This window comes from Vidua chalybeata, chromosome 5, assembly GCF_026979565.1.
Source record: "Vidua chalybeata isolate OUT-0048 chromosome 5, bVidCha1 merged haplotype, whole genome shotgun sequence".
In the NCBI taxonomy this organism is placed as follows: Eukaryota; Metazoa; Chordata; class Aves; order Passeriformes; family Viduidae; genus Vidua; species Vidua chalybeata.
In genome coordinates this window covers 8,154,762-8,173,244 of record NC_071534.1, presented here as the reverse complement: position 1 = coordinate 8,173,244, position 18,483 = coordinate 8,154,762, and the positions used below count along the sequence as shown (strand labels likewise).

Genomic DNA, 18,483 nt, shown 5'->3' with positions numbered 1-18,483 from the left:
TACACAAAAAGTTGTGCCAGAGTAATGATTAGCAGTGTATAAATTGCTCTGCCAACATAGTTGCTGGAGTACTTACTGACCTATACTGTGTCAGGGAAGTGAATCAACTCCTAATTGCCCAATGTGTTCTACCATTGAAAATGCAATGCTCAAACGTTGCACATCAGGGAATGTTGCACTGCACCTGGAAGAGTGAGAGCTGCCTTTGCTGGGCCTCCTGGGGCTCCTGTCAGTCTGTTGCTCCAGCCTGTCAAGGTCCCTGTGCCTGGCAGCACAACTCTGGTTCATCACCTCTGTCCAGGTGCCCTCTGACCCATTGGCCAGGCCCTTGATGAAGAAAGTGACCCAAAATCGACCCCTCGGACGCAGCACTGGTGACTGGCAGTGAGCTATGCTGCTGATCCCAACCCTACAAGCCTGGAGTTCAGCCTTTTTCCAATCTGTCTCACTGTCCACTTGTCCAGCCTACATTTCCTTGAGTGAGGGTATTAAGGGAGATGGTGTTGAAAGCCTTACTAAAGTCAAGATAAGCAACATCCACTCTTCTCATTAATCCAGCCATCTTTTTGTAGGAGGATGTCAGGTAGGTCAGGCATGATTTTCCTTTCATAAATCCTTGCTGACTGCTTCCAGTGACCTCTTTGTCCTTATGATGTTTGGAAATGGTTTCCAGGTGGATTTGCTTCATCACCTTCCCAGAGAGGCTGATCAGCCTCAGTACTTCCCTAGATCCTTTCTGACCCTAGATCCTGAAGATTGCAGTGAAATTTGCCTTTTTCTATGGGAACTTTTGATCACCACAATCTTTTCAAGATGCTTAAGAGTGCCTTACAATGACATTGGCCAGTTCCCTCAACACTTGTCCCTCAGTACCCCACCAGCATCCATGGACTTGGCTATTCCCAGTTCAAATGTTCCCAAACCTGAACCTCCTCTGCTGTGGGTATTTCCTGCTCCATATCTTCCTCTTGCTCTGAGAGCCCCAGGACTCCTGAAGGCCAGTTTTACCAGTAAAGAATGAGGCAAAGAAGGCATTGAATACTTCAGCTTTCTCCATGTCTTTTGTCACCAGTTCTCCTGCCCTATTCCTGCCTTATTTTCCTCCACTCCTCTCCAGTTCATGACTGTGCCTAAAGGAACAATCTGTCTGTCAGACTGTAGGCATTTCCCAGACCACCAGATATCTGTCTGCTGACTTCAGAAAGTTAATTTATACTTGAGATTCCTTCATCTCTCAAAAGCTGAATAGGTTTTTCCATTTTCTTTTTTTTTGTGTGTGTGTGAGTGTGTGTGTGTGTCTCTGTGTGTGTGAAAGCTATCTATATTTCTCTCAATTATTTGTCACAGTAACAATGTGGCTCCTGCTACGTGGTGCTCTCTAGTTTCTGATATAACATGTTTTATTAATAAGTGGCTGCTCTTTGTAAAATGAAATATTTCTTGGTAATCATCACTTCAGGCATCAAATCATAGACAGAAAAAATAGCTCTGAAGATATCATTAATCCATAAGATGCCACACCTGACAAACATAACTACAGTGAAAGGATTCAAAAAACTCATTAATCAAAATACAAGTACCAAAATAGATTTCCTCATGCTTTGAAGTATATTGCCCTCATAATGTTGTGAATTAGACCTTCATTCAAGTTTGATGGTAAACACTTCACAAAAGAAAAGTTTTGGAGAATCAAGTTAGAGCTGGATGTTAACAAGGCTTCCATGCTGATGGAGAGCTGCTTCACAGGAATGTGTCTGGCTATACATATTTTTGCTGAAGCATCTGGGGACAAGATTTTCAAAAACATACTTTTCAAACATGAATGTCCCAGATCTTTCTTTCGGAAAAAGACCTGTTTTGCAACTGTTGAGCAACCAAGTACTTATAAAATACTTCAGAAGTCAGTTTGGCCACATAAAATTCACTTTTATAAGTTATATGACACTCAGGGTAATTTCACTGTTGGTTTAAGCTGATCAAAAATAGTGGTCCTGTTATATCCTCCACCCCTTTCCTTGGATGAACACCTGAAAGAACCAAAACCACAGCTTGCCACACAAGCAGTCATCTGACCACAGGGTGGAGTATGTGCTCAGAGGTGGGTAGGAGAAGGGGATTTCCCTTTGGAGCACCAAAAGCTCCATAACACTGAACACAGCCCCCATGTTCCTCCTCTTGGGAATAGAAAGGTAGCAGTGATTTGGGTACTGTCACAGTGAGTAGTGCTCTAGTGGCATGAACAGGGCTCCTAATGACCCAGACCTGCTGGTGCAGTGCTGACTGCAGTGGCACATTACCCTGGGATATAAAAATAATGGATGTGCATGTGTGTGTGTCCCTGGAGAAGTTCAACAGCAATTATCCAACAGTGCAGCTCAAGGCAGTGCTGGATGCTTCTCTGAGAAGTGTCAAAGTGGACCAGGGGCATGTCAAGACACCCCTCAGTAAAACAGTGTAACCAGGTGGGCCATGCCTGGGACAACAACCTCTGGCTCACATCTCTCCCATAGGCAGAAGATCTGTGGCCACTGGAATAATTTATAAGCCATGTAAAGGCAAAGCTCTCTTTTAAAAATTGCTTAAACAATTGTCTAAAACTTCCCAGGTACTCACAGCCTTTGAAGTTTCCACCCAGGGTACAAGTGTTAGTTGAAGTTTACCTAAAACTGAATCTTCTTCACTTTTCCCTTTTGCTTCAACTCCAAAGGAAAAAAAAATACAGTACAGGAATTACATTTCAGCATGGAAAAAGGATATTTCTGCATTATTCAACAGATCAGAAATTTAGGATTCAATTTGTTATGAATTCAACAACTCCATGAAGTTTAATTTCATTAACACTTGGGCTTCTCTAGAAATCTTTGATTGCTGAAATGCATCAAATAAAGAGGCCATAAAGAGGTGTCATTGCATTAACACATTTTTCGGCCAGAAACAAATGGTGAATATTTCCAAAGCTATTATCTGTCATGTTGGATCATATGGAGCCTTGGTATTATGAAAGAATTTTTTTAAAATCTTTGATTTTACTGAGGTTTGGCTAGTTTACAAATACTGTGATCTTTATTAAGGACACTAAATAACTTCAGAGAGATGTGCTGTTATCTTGGTTTGGCAAACTTGAAGTGCTTTTAGATGTCTGGTTTGCCTTCCAGCCAAACCTTGCAATGGGTTTCATTGTTGACAATGCTGTGAAATCCCTCATGCCTAAAATGCAATAACTGTACTTGAAGTAGCCTCATTAAGAAGTAGTTTCCATCATATATTTTTAATCTCTCCTGTTCCACCTTAAGGAATGTGAGATGCTCTATGTATTAGAAGAGCCTTACACATTTACTAAAACAGGTGGGAAAACTTCAGTGATGAATGTCCAAAATGTGCAAAATCACATATACTAGCCTCTTGCTACTTTATTCCCAATATCTTATTTACAGGGGGCTTCATGTGAGAGTGGCTATGTTTACCCTGCCTGTCTCACAATCACATTGCTCCGATTTAGCCACACTTGGGTCCACAACACCCGGGCAATTAATTATTGCAACCCTTGTGATAAAAGCATTTCTTGGCAAAAAGCCACAATTCTGGCACACAGCATGATATGGTTCTGTGATTTGATTTACCATGGAAGAAAAAATACTTAATCCTGAGGCTTTGACACAGAAGCCCTTGTAGAGTGCTCAGTCATCACCTTGAGGCAACAGCTCTGCTTTTCCAGCTTGCAGAATTCTGACAAGGAGGCTTCCTGAACTTTAATGTGTGTCAATACCTGACCAGTTCTCAAAGGCTAAAATAAGGGTTCACTTCACCACATTTTTCCCCTTTAAAAACAAAAGTTAAGGTAGAGTTGTTTTTAAGTGAGCCGGGCATCTGTGTATCATACTGAGAAAGATTTACGGTACACCTCGGGTCTTATCTTCCTTTTCCATTTTTATGGGCTGCATAGGCACTGCTGCAGGAATAAGATGGTTCCTATCAACACACAAACTTGGATATAGCAGCAGAAGCACCTGAAGCACAGAATTATTAAGACTGGAAAAGATTTTCAAGATCATTAAGTCCAACCTTAGACCAAACACCGCTGTCTCAACTAAACCAGAGCACTGAGTGTCACATCCAGTTATTAATCAATTGCACATATATTTCACACTTGGAGATCATTCTAAAAATAGGTCTTTGACTACTTTGAACTGGGGCAGAGCACCTCAGAAAGCTGGTTTCACACAGACATCTCTCAGAGAAACTGCTGTAGTATGTTTCTTGGTGTACTGGATTTCAAATCTGGCTTTATTTGCTCATTTGTGCAGTATCCCAGCCTGCTGTTTAATATGAATACCAGAAAATGCATGCTATGCAACCTGAACCAAGGACTTTGGTGCTCTTTGCTGTCCCTAACTTAGTGCATTTCTTTCCCAAGTTGTCAGGTTTTATACTTGTCACCACAGTTCACAAAACTTCATCAGAGCTGCAGTATAATTTATCTGCCTGCTGAGCCTCATGAGCAAAGGTGGTCTGTACCACCTGAGAGGTGAGATGAACATAGATCAAGGAGGAGAGTTGAATTAACCAGACTCTTGCAATGTGCTAGAGTGAAATTTGGCATTAGGAAGGTTGTTCCACTTGAGATCAAGACTCATTCTCACCAGAAAAGCACCTTCAGCATTTCTCAGATATGAAATGAAAATTTGCCTCCTGCTCAAGGTGCTTCTTTGCCCCCAGAAGAGCTCTCCATCCTCATTTTTTTCTGGAGGGGAGGGAGGGTGTTAGCGATTTGACTACTGAGCACTGCAGTCAGCAGCATCCTGAAAGGGCAGGTTTAGGCAGTAAATCTAGGATCCCATTTACCAAATGGCTTCTGGGCACCCTCATCTCGAATGCTACCAATTTCAACAGGGCAACCTGGCACAGAGAAAAACTCACAAAATATTCTTTTCTGAGGTCCTTTTGTGAGAGAGGAAGCCCAGGGATGAAATCAGAACAAAGATACTGAAAGAGACTGTGTCTTTTTTAATGTACAGCTGCAAAACCCTATTGAAAAACCTACTGAATAATGTCCTGCTCCACGAGCTTGCTGGTAATGACTGGGCAGCACCAGTGTTGTATGGCCAGATGCCATTGTTGTTTCACACTAATGACGTTATAATCACAACAAAATGTTCCTATGGCTGCTTACTTTCTAGAAGGAGTATCCACATGGGAAGATAAGTGTTTTCTCTCCTTGCCCCTGTAAAGAGCAGAGCTTGCCTGGATGCCCTGGCTCTACACCTCCCCTGCCTCACAGAAACCCAGCTGTAGGTGAACTGCTGCTTTCAGCTCCAGTTGTGCCAGGAAGCCCACATGAGTCCGGGAAACTCATTTTGCTGAACACCAAAACACGTGCATAGTAAGAACCAGTCAGCCTCTGGCCCAAAGGTAGAGTTTGGAGCAACAGAGGAGAGAGAAGCAGAGGGAAATGTGAAGGTATTTGCCTGGCAATGGAGAGTGGGTCCGGGGACAAAGTTCAGAACCAAATCTTTTGCAGACCAATGACTGAATTTAACGTCACACCATACAAACATTTGTGTGGAGGACTGTAAAAAGACTGCCACACTGCTAATGGCCAAACTACTTACGAGAACTACTACCCCTGTGCTAAGGACAGGGGTCACAAAAGTCAAACAAACCTCGAGTCTCCTCCTCCTGCCTCAACTAACATGGGTTCTCACAAGCACATTTGCTCATGGTACCCGATTTTGTTTATCTTCTTGATCATTTTTGACAAGTCTCTCCTCAGACTCTGGAACACACTAAACAATCATGATACCACAGTAGAAATTAGACTCGTGATAAATCCAGCAAGGTGCTATCAGTAGTTGAGACACTTCAATGGTTCAAAGGTAGCATCACAAACTGTCACCCACGTAAAAGAGGCAGGAAATTCGGGACAGAGACAGCAATGGAACCCTTGCAAATAACAATGGAGAGCAATAGTACGTATCAGTGTAGATACAAGTGCATTCAAGCACCACCAAAACCCCCACTGAAACTCTATGGTGACTTTTTATAGCTATATTGGCTCTGGATGTTTTCCAGAAGAATAGCACCATTCTGCTTTATAGGAAAGGATATAGGCTCAGGTTATTAACCAAATGCAATATGGAAGATTTCAGCTTATGAAAACTGCTTTTAGATGTATTATGAAATTTTAAAACCTTCCTGAAGTTTACCAGACTACAAGGTGGGATTACTGTTTTAAAAAATGAATGCATAGCTGAAGGGGAAAGTGTTTTATAGAAACTGATAATACCTTAGGCACTGATAGGACATTTTTGCACAGGTTGAAAATGCATTCTTCATTTTTCACTGACAGCTGGTTAAAGGAGGAATGCAGTGAAAAGTCTATAAAAGCTTTAAAGAAACACCAAACCTGATAGGTCTGCACTTCTGTTTTTCTCCCACCTGTGCTAGTAAGTGATGTTAGGTTTTTAACAGTATCATTTAGATTCATTGCCACCTTGGCCTGTAACCACACCAGGAAACAAGGAGTGCTCAGCACCTTCTGAACCAGGAAAGATTGGGGATTTGCATCTCTTTTTTAATATAACAGGGTAAAAATATTGGAAGCAGCTTTTTATACAATTCTTTTTCATCAGATAGCATGAAGTCTATGCACTGCCTCCAGGAATCTGGCTTTCATTCTTCCTCTTCCACTGGAAGATACTTTCTGTAGGTCAGCAGAGCTACTTTTGGTGTTTGTTCTTAGCTCTTTTGGCTCCTCCATGTCTGATAGTGCTGATCATTGATTCCTGTTTGATATGTTTTCTTTCCTTGATTTTGCAATACTGTCCTTGCCTCTTTCTTCTCCTACCTTTGGGCCTACTTCTTCTACATATCTTTTGGGAGACTGTGCTCTTTCTTTTTGTAACATTCCCTGGGGCAGTCCTTTTCTCTGCTTCTATTTTCTTCTTTTATGTAGCTCACAGCCTGCTCCTTCACATTCATCTCCTCCAATGACCTCAGCTGCCATCTCTCCATCAAGAAAGCACAAACCAGCCTGATCAGCCATTCTCCATCCCATCTCATGGATAACTCAGCTTCCCTAACATCTCCCTGAAGTCTCAGTGTCAGCTTAGAGGGATAATGGCTGAAACTGGTAGCCTGAATCTTTTCAGCCCAAAATTCTCAGTGTTGAAGCCCCCACTTTTCTTCTGTAACTTCATCTCTAACAGCTCCTCCCACTCTTTAAACCTTTCCCAAAAGAACTGTACCTTTTCACTTTTTTTTTCCCCAGTTGCGCTTTAAGAGCATCTTCTTCTTTTGCATTCACACAAGCACAGGTTACATGCAGGTCCTTCTTAAGGCATCACCTTTGTCCTTGTTAGTGACAGCCTAGCTAAAACTGTATTACTGATGAGGGTCTTCCTGCAAGTGCATCTTCATTGGTCTGTCCTTTCTCCCCCTCTTTTCACAGTGCTCCCTCCTTTCTCTGAATCCCTTCATCAGCTTCCTCTATAAACCTCTGATACTGGGTCAAAGGTTTATTACACTGAGGTCTTTCAGTAATTCAAGTTATTATTTTCCTACTTTTTTTTCCATATATTCTTGTGCATTTCATCATGCTCTGAACTAGTCTGTGTCTTTTCTTCAACAAAAAAAAAAACCACCCAATCAACAAAAACTTACTGTAGAAATTGTCAATCTTTTCTCTTGCAGAGAAAAACAGTCTTGTAAAAAAAAGATATTTGGTGATCTAATTTCCATTAGCAGACAAAATAGCTTTGATATTCTGGCCATTTCTCCTGAAATAGTAAAACAGAATGAAGCATACTTCTTTTTCTTTAATCAATGCATCTATGATTTATTATCAAAATAAATTTATTCTTTCCTATATAGGCAGCAAAAAGACATTAAAAAGTATGTATAAAAATATTTTAAAATATGCTGCATGGATCCCAGTGGCATATGTGGTCATCCAGCATAATGGTCCAGGTATACTCTCCAAGAAGCACATAAATTGATTTTTCAACAAGTTATAACATTGTAATTGCAGAAAGATTCCTGAAAACTCTTCTGTTACTGCCCTAGTTGGGCATTTGGTCTGCTAGAGTTGCTATGTTCCACACAGTTCTGATGTCCCTGTAACTTAGTGGGATAACTACTAAAGCTTTCTGATACTGTCTATGCCCTTTGGGGTTTTCCTCCCTTATACAAACTCTTCCCTTTCTTTAAAACAGGGACTTTGTGAATTCTCATGGACTAGGATCCCATCTGATTTGTCTTGAAAACTTCCCAGAACTTTTTAAGGAAACACCTAACATTCTGATTATTAATAATAATAAAAATTATGTTATGATGAGAGCAGCAGAACTGCTGCTGGCAGAATTATTTGCAATCCTAATAACACAGAGACAATGTGCTGTCCTGAACCTCTGCCCCTCCAGGTAATTTCAGCTGGGGGGTTGTTTTGATTTTCCTTTTCCAATTCTGCTGTAGGCAGTTTTCTTTGCAGCTTCCATCCATTAATCTCAAAGTACTTTTACATAGAGGAATTAATTAAGAGTCTTACACACAAGAATTAATTAAGACAGTAGTAGGCATGTTTTATCATCTCCATGTTGCACAGGGGGAACTGAGGTGAAGAAAGTTGCCCAATTCTTTCACAGAGCTGGGAATATACTTGGGCACACATCATATCTTCTCAATTCAGTGTATAAGAATATCCTTTCTCTCTTTACACTGTGAGGCAAATAATCCAGTTTACCAAGTAAAATACTACTGACACACAGTCCTGTTCTTCAAAATGGAAACCCTTCCCTCAGGCAAATACCTTGGCCACTCGAATTTCCAAACACATCCTTCTTTCTTATTTCAGACAGAAAGAAGCACACGGCACGAAAAGCAAACTACTGCAACTCCTGTGAGATCTGATAACATTTATACTCTGCTAAAGAAATGCCCAATAACTGAAATCTGTAATCTTATCATCCTGTTTTAACAGACTCTCCCTTTTTCTCAGCATTCACGTGTATACTTCTGTTTGATCAAGAAAGAAATAGAAACCTAATGACTTAGGATTTTTATCTACAGTTCATAAAACCTTTGCAGAGCTGATGTTGTGCTATCCTGGTGCTTCTGAAATGCACCAGTGCCACCTTCAGACCACGTGAAACAGGGCTTTTTCACAACCCTCCACATGAAAGCTGCAGTGATTTTTCTTTTCCTCCAGACAAGTCCTGCTGAAGCACATGTATGAACCTGAGCAGAATCTGCATGTTCACATACCAAAGCACAAGTGTTCACTGGGAACAGCAGTCCTTTATTTTCATAAATAAACATTAATAAAGTGCAATCAAATGCTACTTTTTAATACCTGGCATGAGAATTCCAGTGTATTCCCCTGCCACTGCCTGGGCAGCTCCCATTGGGCAGAGCAACACATCAGCTGGGATCTGCTCCTGCCCTCCTCCTTAACATCATTTTCCAGCTGCTCCTGGTTACATTAGGTCCCTCATCATTTTAAAACTAAGCCATTTGCATTTTTAGTTAGAGATAGTTCTGAAAAAAAAATGTTAAAATACTTCTCAAATTAAAGAATAGGCCTCTGGTATTTTGCATAAAAAAATTATCCGTGATATTAGTTCAAATCACACATATTGGACTGAAGAATATGAAAATCAACACTGGTTTGAAAATCAAGGTAGGAATTAATTACTTGAATTAATTTCTTTGACCCTGTCCTACAGTATAGTTGGAAGAAGAAAGTAGGCAGAAAACACTACTCACCCACTGTCATACCATCCATGTAACGCTTGATGATATCAAATGAATCTCTTAAATTTCCTTCTGTAATGTCAAATATGATATCTGCCTGGTTGGCTGGATATGTAGGTGTGATGGCACGAAGAAAAATAATCTCTGCAAGTAAAGAGTATCACAGAATGCACTGACAAATATTTGAAAACATCACGGAAGAATCCAACAGAATTTGATCCAAAATTACTTGTCCTCAAAGTTGATGGAAGACACTACCCTCCCTTACCACTCCCAGTTTGTCCTTTAAAATGGAAAGGCAGAAGATCTAAGGGAAGCGAGGATTTGGATAGATTTGTCTTCTCCTCCTATTTCCATCATCCAAGGCCCTGAAGCCAAAACACTCTTACTTTTAAAATAAAAAAAAAAAAAAATTGCTCTGAAGAAGCCAATCAGATTTCCAGCATGTACCCAAAGAGGACAACAACAAGGATCCACAGGGTGGGCTGAGGAAGGGACCAAACAGATAAACCTCTCCACTCTCATTCCCCTAGGCAGTTACACAAAGCACTGCCATTACAAATTAAAGAGTCCTTTGGAGTACTGGAGGAGATGTTTAGGTTTAAAAATAAAAGTGAGACTATTTTCAAGTCCCTTGTGAGGGATGGAGGTATTGTTACTCTCATTATCCTCACTCTACAGATGATGAAACTAGACTTGGAGCTGTAAGAATTCACCTGAGGCCATGCACTGAATTACAGTTTACATCTTCTGGGCTTCAGTAGTAATCTTAGATCACTAGGTCTCATCTCTTTTTATTAAAACACGAGGATGGACTAATGAGGTTTGGGAAGCATCCTGGGCCAAATCCTTAGCTCTGCTGCCAGTACACCTGGTGAAGCTGAAGGGGTATGTATGGCAGCAGAAGTGGCCATGGGGCATTCCTCCATTCCCTGTAAGGCAGGGCCAGCCAAGACCTGAATCAGGCCTGACAGAAGCTACAGGAGCTCCACATCAGTGGTTAAATTGTTCCTGTCTGGGCAAGGACTGGGATGTCTTTTTCTCCACTCCTGCCTAGTGCTGAAGGGAAGAGTCAGCTTTGGCTTTCATTTAGGACAACTTTCTGAAACAGCAAGGCTGAGACTTTGAGTATATCAGAAATGGGGATTTAGGGCCTTTAGAAACCCCTCCAAAATAACCTTTCTTACCTCCATACCCTTCTCTGTGTGTCTGTGCCACTCAGTAAGGTGCTGAGAGCAGCAGGGCTGCAGGCAGTCATCCCACTGATGGATGCATTGCCAGAAAATCCATACAAATGGCAAGGAGCAAAAACTGGCTCTTGATCTGTAAGTTTTTAGTTTTTATGTGAGCTAAGAAAGTGAGTGAAAAGTGAGTATGAAACTGCAGGACTTAAAAACTTGCAAGTACTGCAAAAGACAGCCACTCAGGTGGTTTTTGAAATTCTTGTCTTAAAAACTTTCTGCCCAGTCCTTGGAATTTCCCTTCCTTTAATCTATAACAAACAACACTTTGTTCATAGGTCAAAAATCAGCCAATCATCATATACTCAATATAATTTATTTTGTGATTAATGTCTGCATGTAAGGTTTTTATTCTTGGAACAAGTCACCTGGCAGTAGCAAACAACAGGTCATATACAGATGAGAGAAATATATTTAGTACCTCGTTCCTACAGCAAAACCAGCAAACAAGAGAAGGAAAAATGTCATGGGGCATATGGCTATAGTGTGAGTAAATGTGGAACGGGAATGCAGAGTCAATATTTCCTTAGACTGGGAAGCAGTATGAGTTAGAATTCAGAATGATTTTCTTTCCTCTATAAAATTAAAACTCCTGGGTATAGAAGATTTTAATTAAATGAATAGTAAACTATAATTTGTAGCTGTGCAAACATTTATTGCACCGGTAGTGAGTCTGGCTTTAGGCAAGGATTTCCGGTGGAGGTTTTATATGCTGTAGTCTATTAAATGGAACAAGGCACAAACCACTTACCTTCAGGTCTTGTAAATTCTCTGAACGTGGGCAGTGAAATGACAGTGTGGGAAATTGTGTGGACAGGATCCAGCAGACAGCTGACATCATTTGGTCGACAAGACTTAATGCAACGGATGGTATCTGTCTTTTCTAGTCTGACACTAAGAGAAACCAAAAAGAGATTCATATATAGACTGAATATTAAATAGTTTGTGTTTGGCAATCTAGGGAGCCAGAGACTGTAATTGATATAAGTGTTGATTCTTCACCACAAAAACTTAGACAAATGCAGTTCATCAGAACTTTGGGACCCATGAAGAACTTGGTTTGCCTCAGAGTTGCAGTCAAAACCCCCTCAAACCCAGTTCTTCAAGCCAGGCACATGAAAACAAAGAAAACTGTAGTGCCCAGGAGGCCATGTAATGTCCTTTTCCAAGGACAAACAGGACCAAACAATGAGACCCACACCCTCTCAACTGGCCTGTTCTCACAGCAATTTCAGTGGAGGCACTTTGACTTGCACAAGTCTTTTTTACTCGGTCATATAAAGCAGACAGAATTGTTTCTGTTTTAGAAACCTGGCATAAATATGTAAAGGGCCAACTTTCATGATTTTCAGTGTAGCAAGGGCCAGAAGAGCCTCTTTTAAGTCTTTTTTTCACACCCTCCCTTTCCATCTGAAAGAACTGAGAAAACAGGGATGGAAACTGAGGTGGGGGGGGAAGTTAACCACATTATTTAAAATCTCAAAGGTTGAATTCTGAGCTTGGGGAAATGGTAAGGATCATTTCATATCCCATCTCAACCAGCTGCTCATTCGGCCTTGAAAGTCTATTAAAAGTTAAATGACTTCTCACCCTTGTCCACTAGAGTGAATTTAAAGTCACTTACAGTTCAAGAACTTCACACAATGCCCACTCTGTGTTCATGAGAGATGAAAGGACTGTGCTGGGACTTCAAATGTGACTAAGCCCCACAAATGATCTCAACTTTGACCTGCCCATTTCTACATATTTCTAAGTGGAAAAAGAAAATGCTGCAGTGTCGTGGGGTGGGGGTGGGGGGCAGGGGGGGGGAATTAAAATATTAAAATAAGAAAAAATTACTGAGTTAAAGGGAAACCAAAAAAGGAATATTTATTTTGTTAGATACCTCTGAAAACAAATCATTCTTGCTCTTTTCAAAATGCGTTATCCCAATCCACGCCTACAAACCATCTTTTTTCAGATGTTCAAAGGGACTTTATGGCTCTATTTATAATCAATATATCAGTAGCTTCTTATTATATGTTCCCAACTCTGCTCATCAAAGAAAATTAAGCCAAGCATGATGATACTGTATGAAGTTAAATAAGGGGAAGACACAAATCAACATCAAGGAACTCATGCTTCAACAGATGTGAACTGGCACAGTCCATGGGGAGGCAACAGAGCTGAGTTAATAAACACCAGCTGAGCCTGGTATTCACACCCTGTACTTGATGTTTTGAGACTGGACAGGAGACACAGGCCAGAAGAGGTGGCCTGTACCCTTTTACTTCCCACCATTATCTGTGTACAAAATCTTGTCATGTCCTAGACACCTAACTTGCATAACTTATTTTGGGACACTATTACAGATTAAGTACTGTTAGAATACATAGAACATGCTAAATTACCACAGCTGTATTTAGATAATAGAATTTGTATGCAAAAAACATTGTGGTGGGAGTGTCTCAGGCAGTCAGACCTCAGGCAGTGGTCTCCTTTTGCTTCTTCCTGGGAATTAAAGGGAGCTTTACTCTCAACTTCAGTTAGTACAAAAGGCAAGTACAAGTATTTCTGAAATACTTTGCCAGTAAAGCCATAATTGTGTGTAAGATGAAGTCCTAAATAAGACTTGCATTCATGATTCTCACCTGTGGAATAAAGCCTTCTGCCATGACTTTGGTACAGATCAGAGGATCTCAATGGTCACAAGTGATTTGAGTTAGCTCTCATCTAAACTGAGTTTATAGATCCATCCAGCTCATAACCACACGTGTGACAGATAAATGTCTGTGTCAACTCGATTTCTTTGTACCTTTTGTCTCTCCTCTTTACCAATTCCACTAACTTGGGGATTTTTTGCATGCTCTGTCCACACTGCTAAACTGGAATCTGTTCTTTCATTATATTCACTCTCTGATCACTTTTCTTTTGTTATCCCTGCTAATTGCCAGCATATCCAAAGTGCAGTTGATAACACTTTGTTCTCTCATTGCTTAATCTTTTGGACATCTCTGAACTGGAGTAACTTCTTTCACAACTAACATCTATTTCAAATCCTGATCTTTGCTATAAATGCAAATGCAGCATGCAACAGATGAACTAAAACTTTATTAAAATTGGGGGGGAAAATGTTCTCATAATACTTTATAATATTATCCTTACACATCATCTTTGCATTTCATCTTCTGATTAGCTGATGTTTTCCATTTTGCTCATGTTCTCCTACAGTGGGAACTGTGACTGGCAAAAGTTTCTTCCTCAGTGATGAGAACTTTTTTACTTGTACCTTTCCTTCAAGTTTTCTGCCTGTAGCACGAATTAAAGCTTTGGAGATCATCTTCCTTCTAGGCATTTTCATTTAAAGAGAAGAAAGTTAAGAAATAGCTCAGCTGCTCTGATTATTTCCTGAGTATAATCTTCTCATTCTTCTACGGTCCTGATATGATTCTTTTTCATATTGTCTCTTAGATTCAGTCAATAAGTTCTTTGGACCAGGAGCTGTGATTTAATTTTCATTTAGAAAATATAAATAGCACTATGTAATTACCTACATGCTCCTGAAAGTCCCAGTGACACTACAGCATTCAAGCATCTAACACAGGGGAATGTGAGCTTTGTGTTCTTGAATTCCTTGCTAAATACAATTAATGTGGGAGCATTTTACAACACTGAGGGCCATGTTCTCAAACTCCCTTCTTTTCCTGCCAAAAAAAATATAGATTAATGTTTGCAAAAATGAAGTTCATTTTTGAATATTTATCCTATTTTATTATGGCCTCATAAGGAGAGAGCATTTACATATAAGATGCTCTAGCCAGAGAGCATTTACATATAAGCGTCTTCTGTGGCAGTAATAAACCCCACTAGCTCAAGTAACACGGGCTTGTGCTCCCAGTATTTAAATCTGGGACTCTATCCCCACTGGCAGCTTCTGGCACCTTTATAAGGATGTGTCAACAGGCTTATTAAACACGGGCATTCCTTATGAGACCTGAACTCCTGTCAGCCAGCTGCGATAAACTTTGCCTTGGGGAGCGTGTAATACTCTGGCAGAGTGCTGCAGTCCTGCCCCAATCCAGGTGTTGGCTGGTGATGAGCCTGAGAGCTGCAGCTTCCAGCTAATGGAGTCATTCCTTGTGCTCAGGTGATTTAGGCTTAGGATCTTGGTTTTGAAGGTTCCCAGTTTCTACCCTTGTACTGTGACTGTGCTGTCAGCCCTTACATAGTGAGATATTTTTTCTGTAGGTGCATTCACATGGATTGTTCCCTGTCCTTCTGTGGAATGACTGTTCTGCCTGTCTAATGAGCAGCAGAGATAACTGAGCCCAGGGTAGTGTAGAACATTAATTTTTGGATCATATCTCTGGGAACGACCTTTTAGTATTTATCAACACAAGGACTCTGTGTAATAAATAAATCCTCTTCCAGCTCAGAAAACAAAAGAATTCCAAAGATATTCCAGTTGTATCCTCTACATTGTTCTTGACTGCTTAGAAGTAAACAAAGAAAGTCAAAGCAAAGGAAGAAAGATTTGGATACTGGAATTCTGACTGACTTTTCAGAGTACTTATGGTTTGGTGTGATTTTAGTTGTGGATAAAGTCTTTACTGGTCAAAATTTATCAGCTTTAATATGAAAGCTGGAGAGACAAAAGTGTTATGAGACAAATCAAATATCTTTTACAAATGTTCCTGTAGATGGGAATGTTTCAGCTTGTGAAAAAGAAAGGAGCTCTCTGGTATTAGCTGAATGCTGTTATGAAGTTGATTGCTGTTCTGCTGTCATTAGTTTTTCCATTCAGCAAAAATTCCACAGAAAGAAAGATAAAATATCTCTCAAATAAATGTTCTTTAGAAGAGATTAGCTTTTGTACCATCCTTAGAAGCTAGAACTGGGATCTGTACCTGGTGGAAATCAACATTAGCTCACAGGACACAACAGAGCAACAACAAATAGGACAGCTTGAGAATCTGGCTGCACACTTTTATACTGACCCATGTGCTGGGGCACCTCAGGGGTCCTAAGGGTCCAAGTTATGCCTTTTTAACAGATTTCAGAAAATCCACACTATTTGCTGCATAAGTGATGAAATTTTCTAGAGATGTCTCAGTTGAGACAGTTCAAAATATGTTCCTATTTTCTTTGGAAAATTTAGACCTAAACCTATGTAACTGTGTATGATCAGTGGACTCCCAGTGGACTGTGTTAAGTAAATTAATAGCTTTCAGTCCTCAGTGTGCTCAGGTAATGAACTCTTATACACCAACTTTTGTATTATGATGCAGAGTACACAGAAGAATCTCCACAAATTAAGATGTTCAGTTATAGGGGAAAGTGGAAAACTGTAATGATGATGGCAAATAAAATGCAAGTGCAGCATGCAACAGATGAACTAAAACTTTATTAAAATTGGGGGGGAAAGCTACTCTTAGAAGAGAAAGAGTAGCCAATGATGACTGTAAGTTAGGGATCAAAGCTGTGCAGAGACAAAGATAAAAAGTTTGGCAATAGATGTGTTGACAGTTCCATGGCGGGAAAGTCGCATTTGAATTGTCAGAAGAAGGTCTCTGGGCTCTGTGATTTGACGCTGCATGACCACAAGGCCACTGTGGTTGTTCACTTTTTTTGTGGTGAAAAACCCCTCCTGGTTCCCGCTGATGATGGACAGCTGAATTTTATCCCCAGGGACAGCATTGGAAGGACCCATGCGGAAAATGTCGGTGGGTACTTGAATGTTGGTAGGAAAAGAGAGGTGATAGTAGGTTATTCTCAGAGGCAGGCTCTGGCACTCCTTATTTTCATTACAAGGCAAGCGCTCACAGCGACTGCAAGAAAAGTGAGAACACAAGACAAGAGGAAGATTAGCGTACTTTTAGCGAGTGGGAGGGAGAGCAAGGGCAGTGGGGGTGGGAAAAGATAGGCTGACTTGCATCCTGTATCCATTCTTCAGCCTGGCACTTCACTCATATTGCAAAGGGATATGAATTCAATAAGGATGAACTTGCCTGCAGCTGGAGCTTTGGGAGAAGCGTTGCCCTTGTCAGAAGTGTTGCCCTTGCTCTGCACGCACAGATGGATCAAGACTGGCACCTCAGCAGGGGTGAGAGTTTATTTTCATTTACGTCAGCCAAGCTCTCCTAGGGAGAACACTGGCACTGGTTTCCCCTCCAAGTTTTATTCTTTTGCTGGCTGGACATATGTTCAGTAAAGGAAGAGTTTCTAAATGGTAAGGGAGTTGTCTGTGTCCTACTTGGGATGTCTGGCTGTATTTTAAGACTGAGTGAAGTATTCTGAAAACCATGAATGTCCAAGGAGTTGGTCTCTGAAGATGAACCTTTTCTTGCTGGTATGGCACAGTATTCCTCCATACTATCAGAACCAACCAGAGTCAGTCTAACACCCATCTAGGCAAGCCCTGAAAACAAGATCCAATGGCCTGATGTCTCTAGCATGTGTCCTACACATTCAGTCTCCTCTTACACAACCCTAAGTCATGGGAATTATTCTGGTAAGAGAGGAGTTTGCCCTCTGTTCTTTCATTCCCTCATCACTGTGTCACAGTGAAAAATCCAGAGCACTAGCAAGAGATCACCCATACAGGCTGGCAGGGAGCAACAAACCTTTACATTAGCAGTCACAATCTTTGTGCATTCTGTTCCAGAGACAAGTGAACTTTGTCCAGAAAATATGGTAGACAGCTATGGGCATCCAAGTCACTGCTGTTTAAGAGTGTTAATAGTTTATGAACACATTAATGAAGATCTGATGTCATGGTACCTGGTGGGTTTGAGAAGTGTGTAAAGGATTGCTTACTGGGTAAGTTTGTATGCATTTCAGATTAAAGATATGCCCAAATCACCATATAGGTATCCAAACATCCTTTCAGGCAGGTGTGTGGAAGTAAAGGTAGACAACAATGATCTCAGCTGGGTGATGACTTTGCAAAATTTCATCATGATCAGCTTGAGCATTTAGCTCCAAACTTGCCTCATGCAAAACTATGAATCAATTAAATTACATGCAAGAGTCTCTCCACTCCAAACAGTCTTTGCTCCACAGGTTGAAATTTTGGAACCTAAACAATTTCTTTCTTTACCAAGAAATGCTCCAGCATAAAAGCATGGTTTGTTTCTTACCACCTCAAGGAAATCTGAGTGTGCATTTAATTACTTTATTCTGACATGAGTTTGAGCTCCTATCATCACCGGTATCTGCTACCAACAGAACTGTGGTTTATAAGCAAGCCCCACTTTGTTGCCAATGCACAGTGATCTGAATTCCAGGAACTTCTCATTATATGCAAAATCAGCACTTTCAAGAAGACTAATTAAAAGTACCCTCAGTTCTTCAATTAAGGTGTTGCATGTTTTCTTTTAATACTGCTTGCAAACAAAAGTGGTTCTTTGAAGCAATTCTTTGAAGATTTGAATGCATTCTTAGTTTTATTCATGTGTTTAAAGATCATACACAAGTCCTCACAGGATGGCCAGCTAATTAGGTGTGGATACTCTTG

At 40.6% G+C, this 18,483-nt stretch overlaps 1 protein-coding gene across 2 annotated transcripts in view; it reads right to left on the bottom strand.

The window, feature by feature from the left end:
* Positions 1–18,483, bottom strand: part of FBLN1 (fibulin 1) — a 74,553-nt gene that overhangs the window by 9,622 nt on the left and 46,448 nt on the right. The window contains exons 15-16 of one of the 2 annotated variants that reach the window (XM_053942813.1): positions 11,740–11,882; positions 9,760–9,891 (exon numbers count right to left, since the gene is read on the bottom strand). In XM_053942813.1, coding sequence (XP_053798788.1) covers positions 9,760–9,891; positions 11,740–11,882 — 275 coding nt within the window. Of the gene's footprint in view, positions 1–9,759; positions 9,892–11,739; positions 11,883–16,353; positions 16,796–18,483 lie in introns of those variants that run through there. The other variant, XM_053942814.1, reaches the window with a different exon arrangement.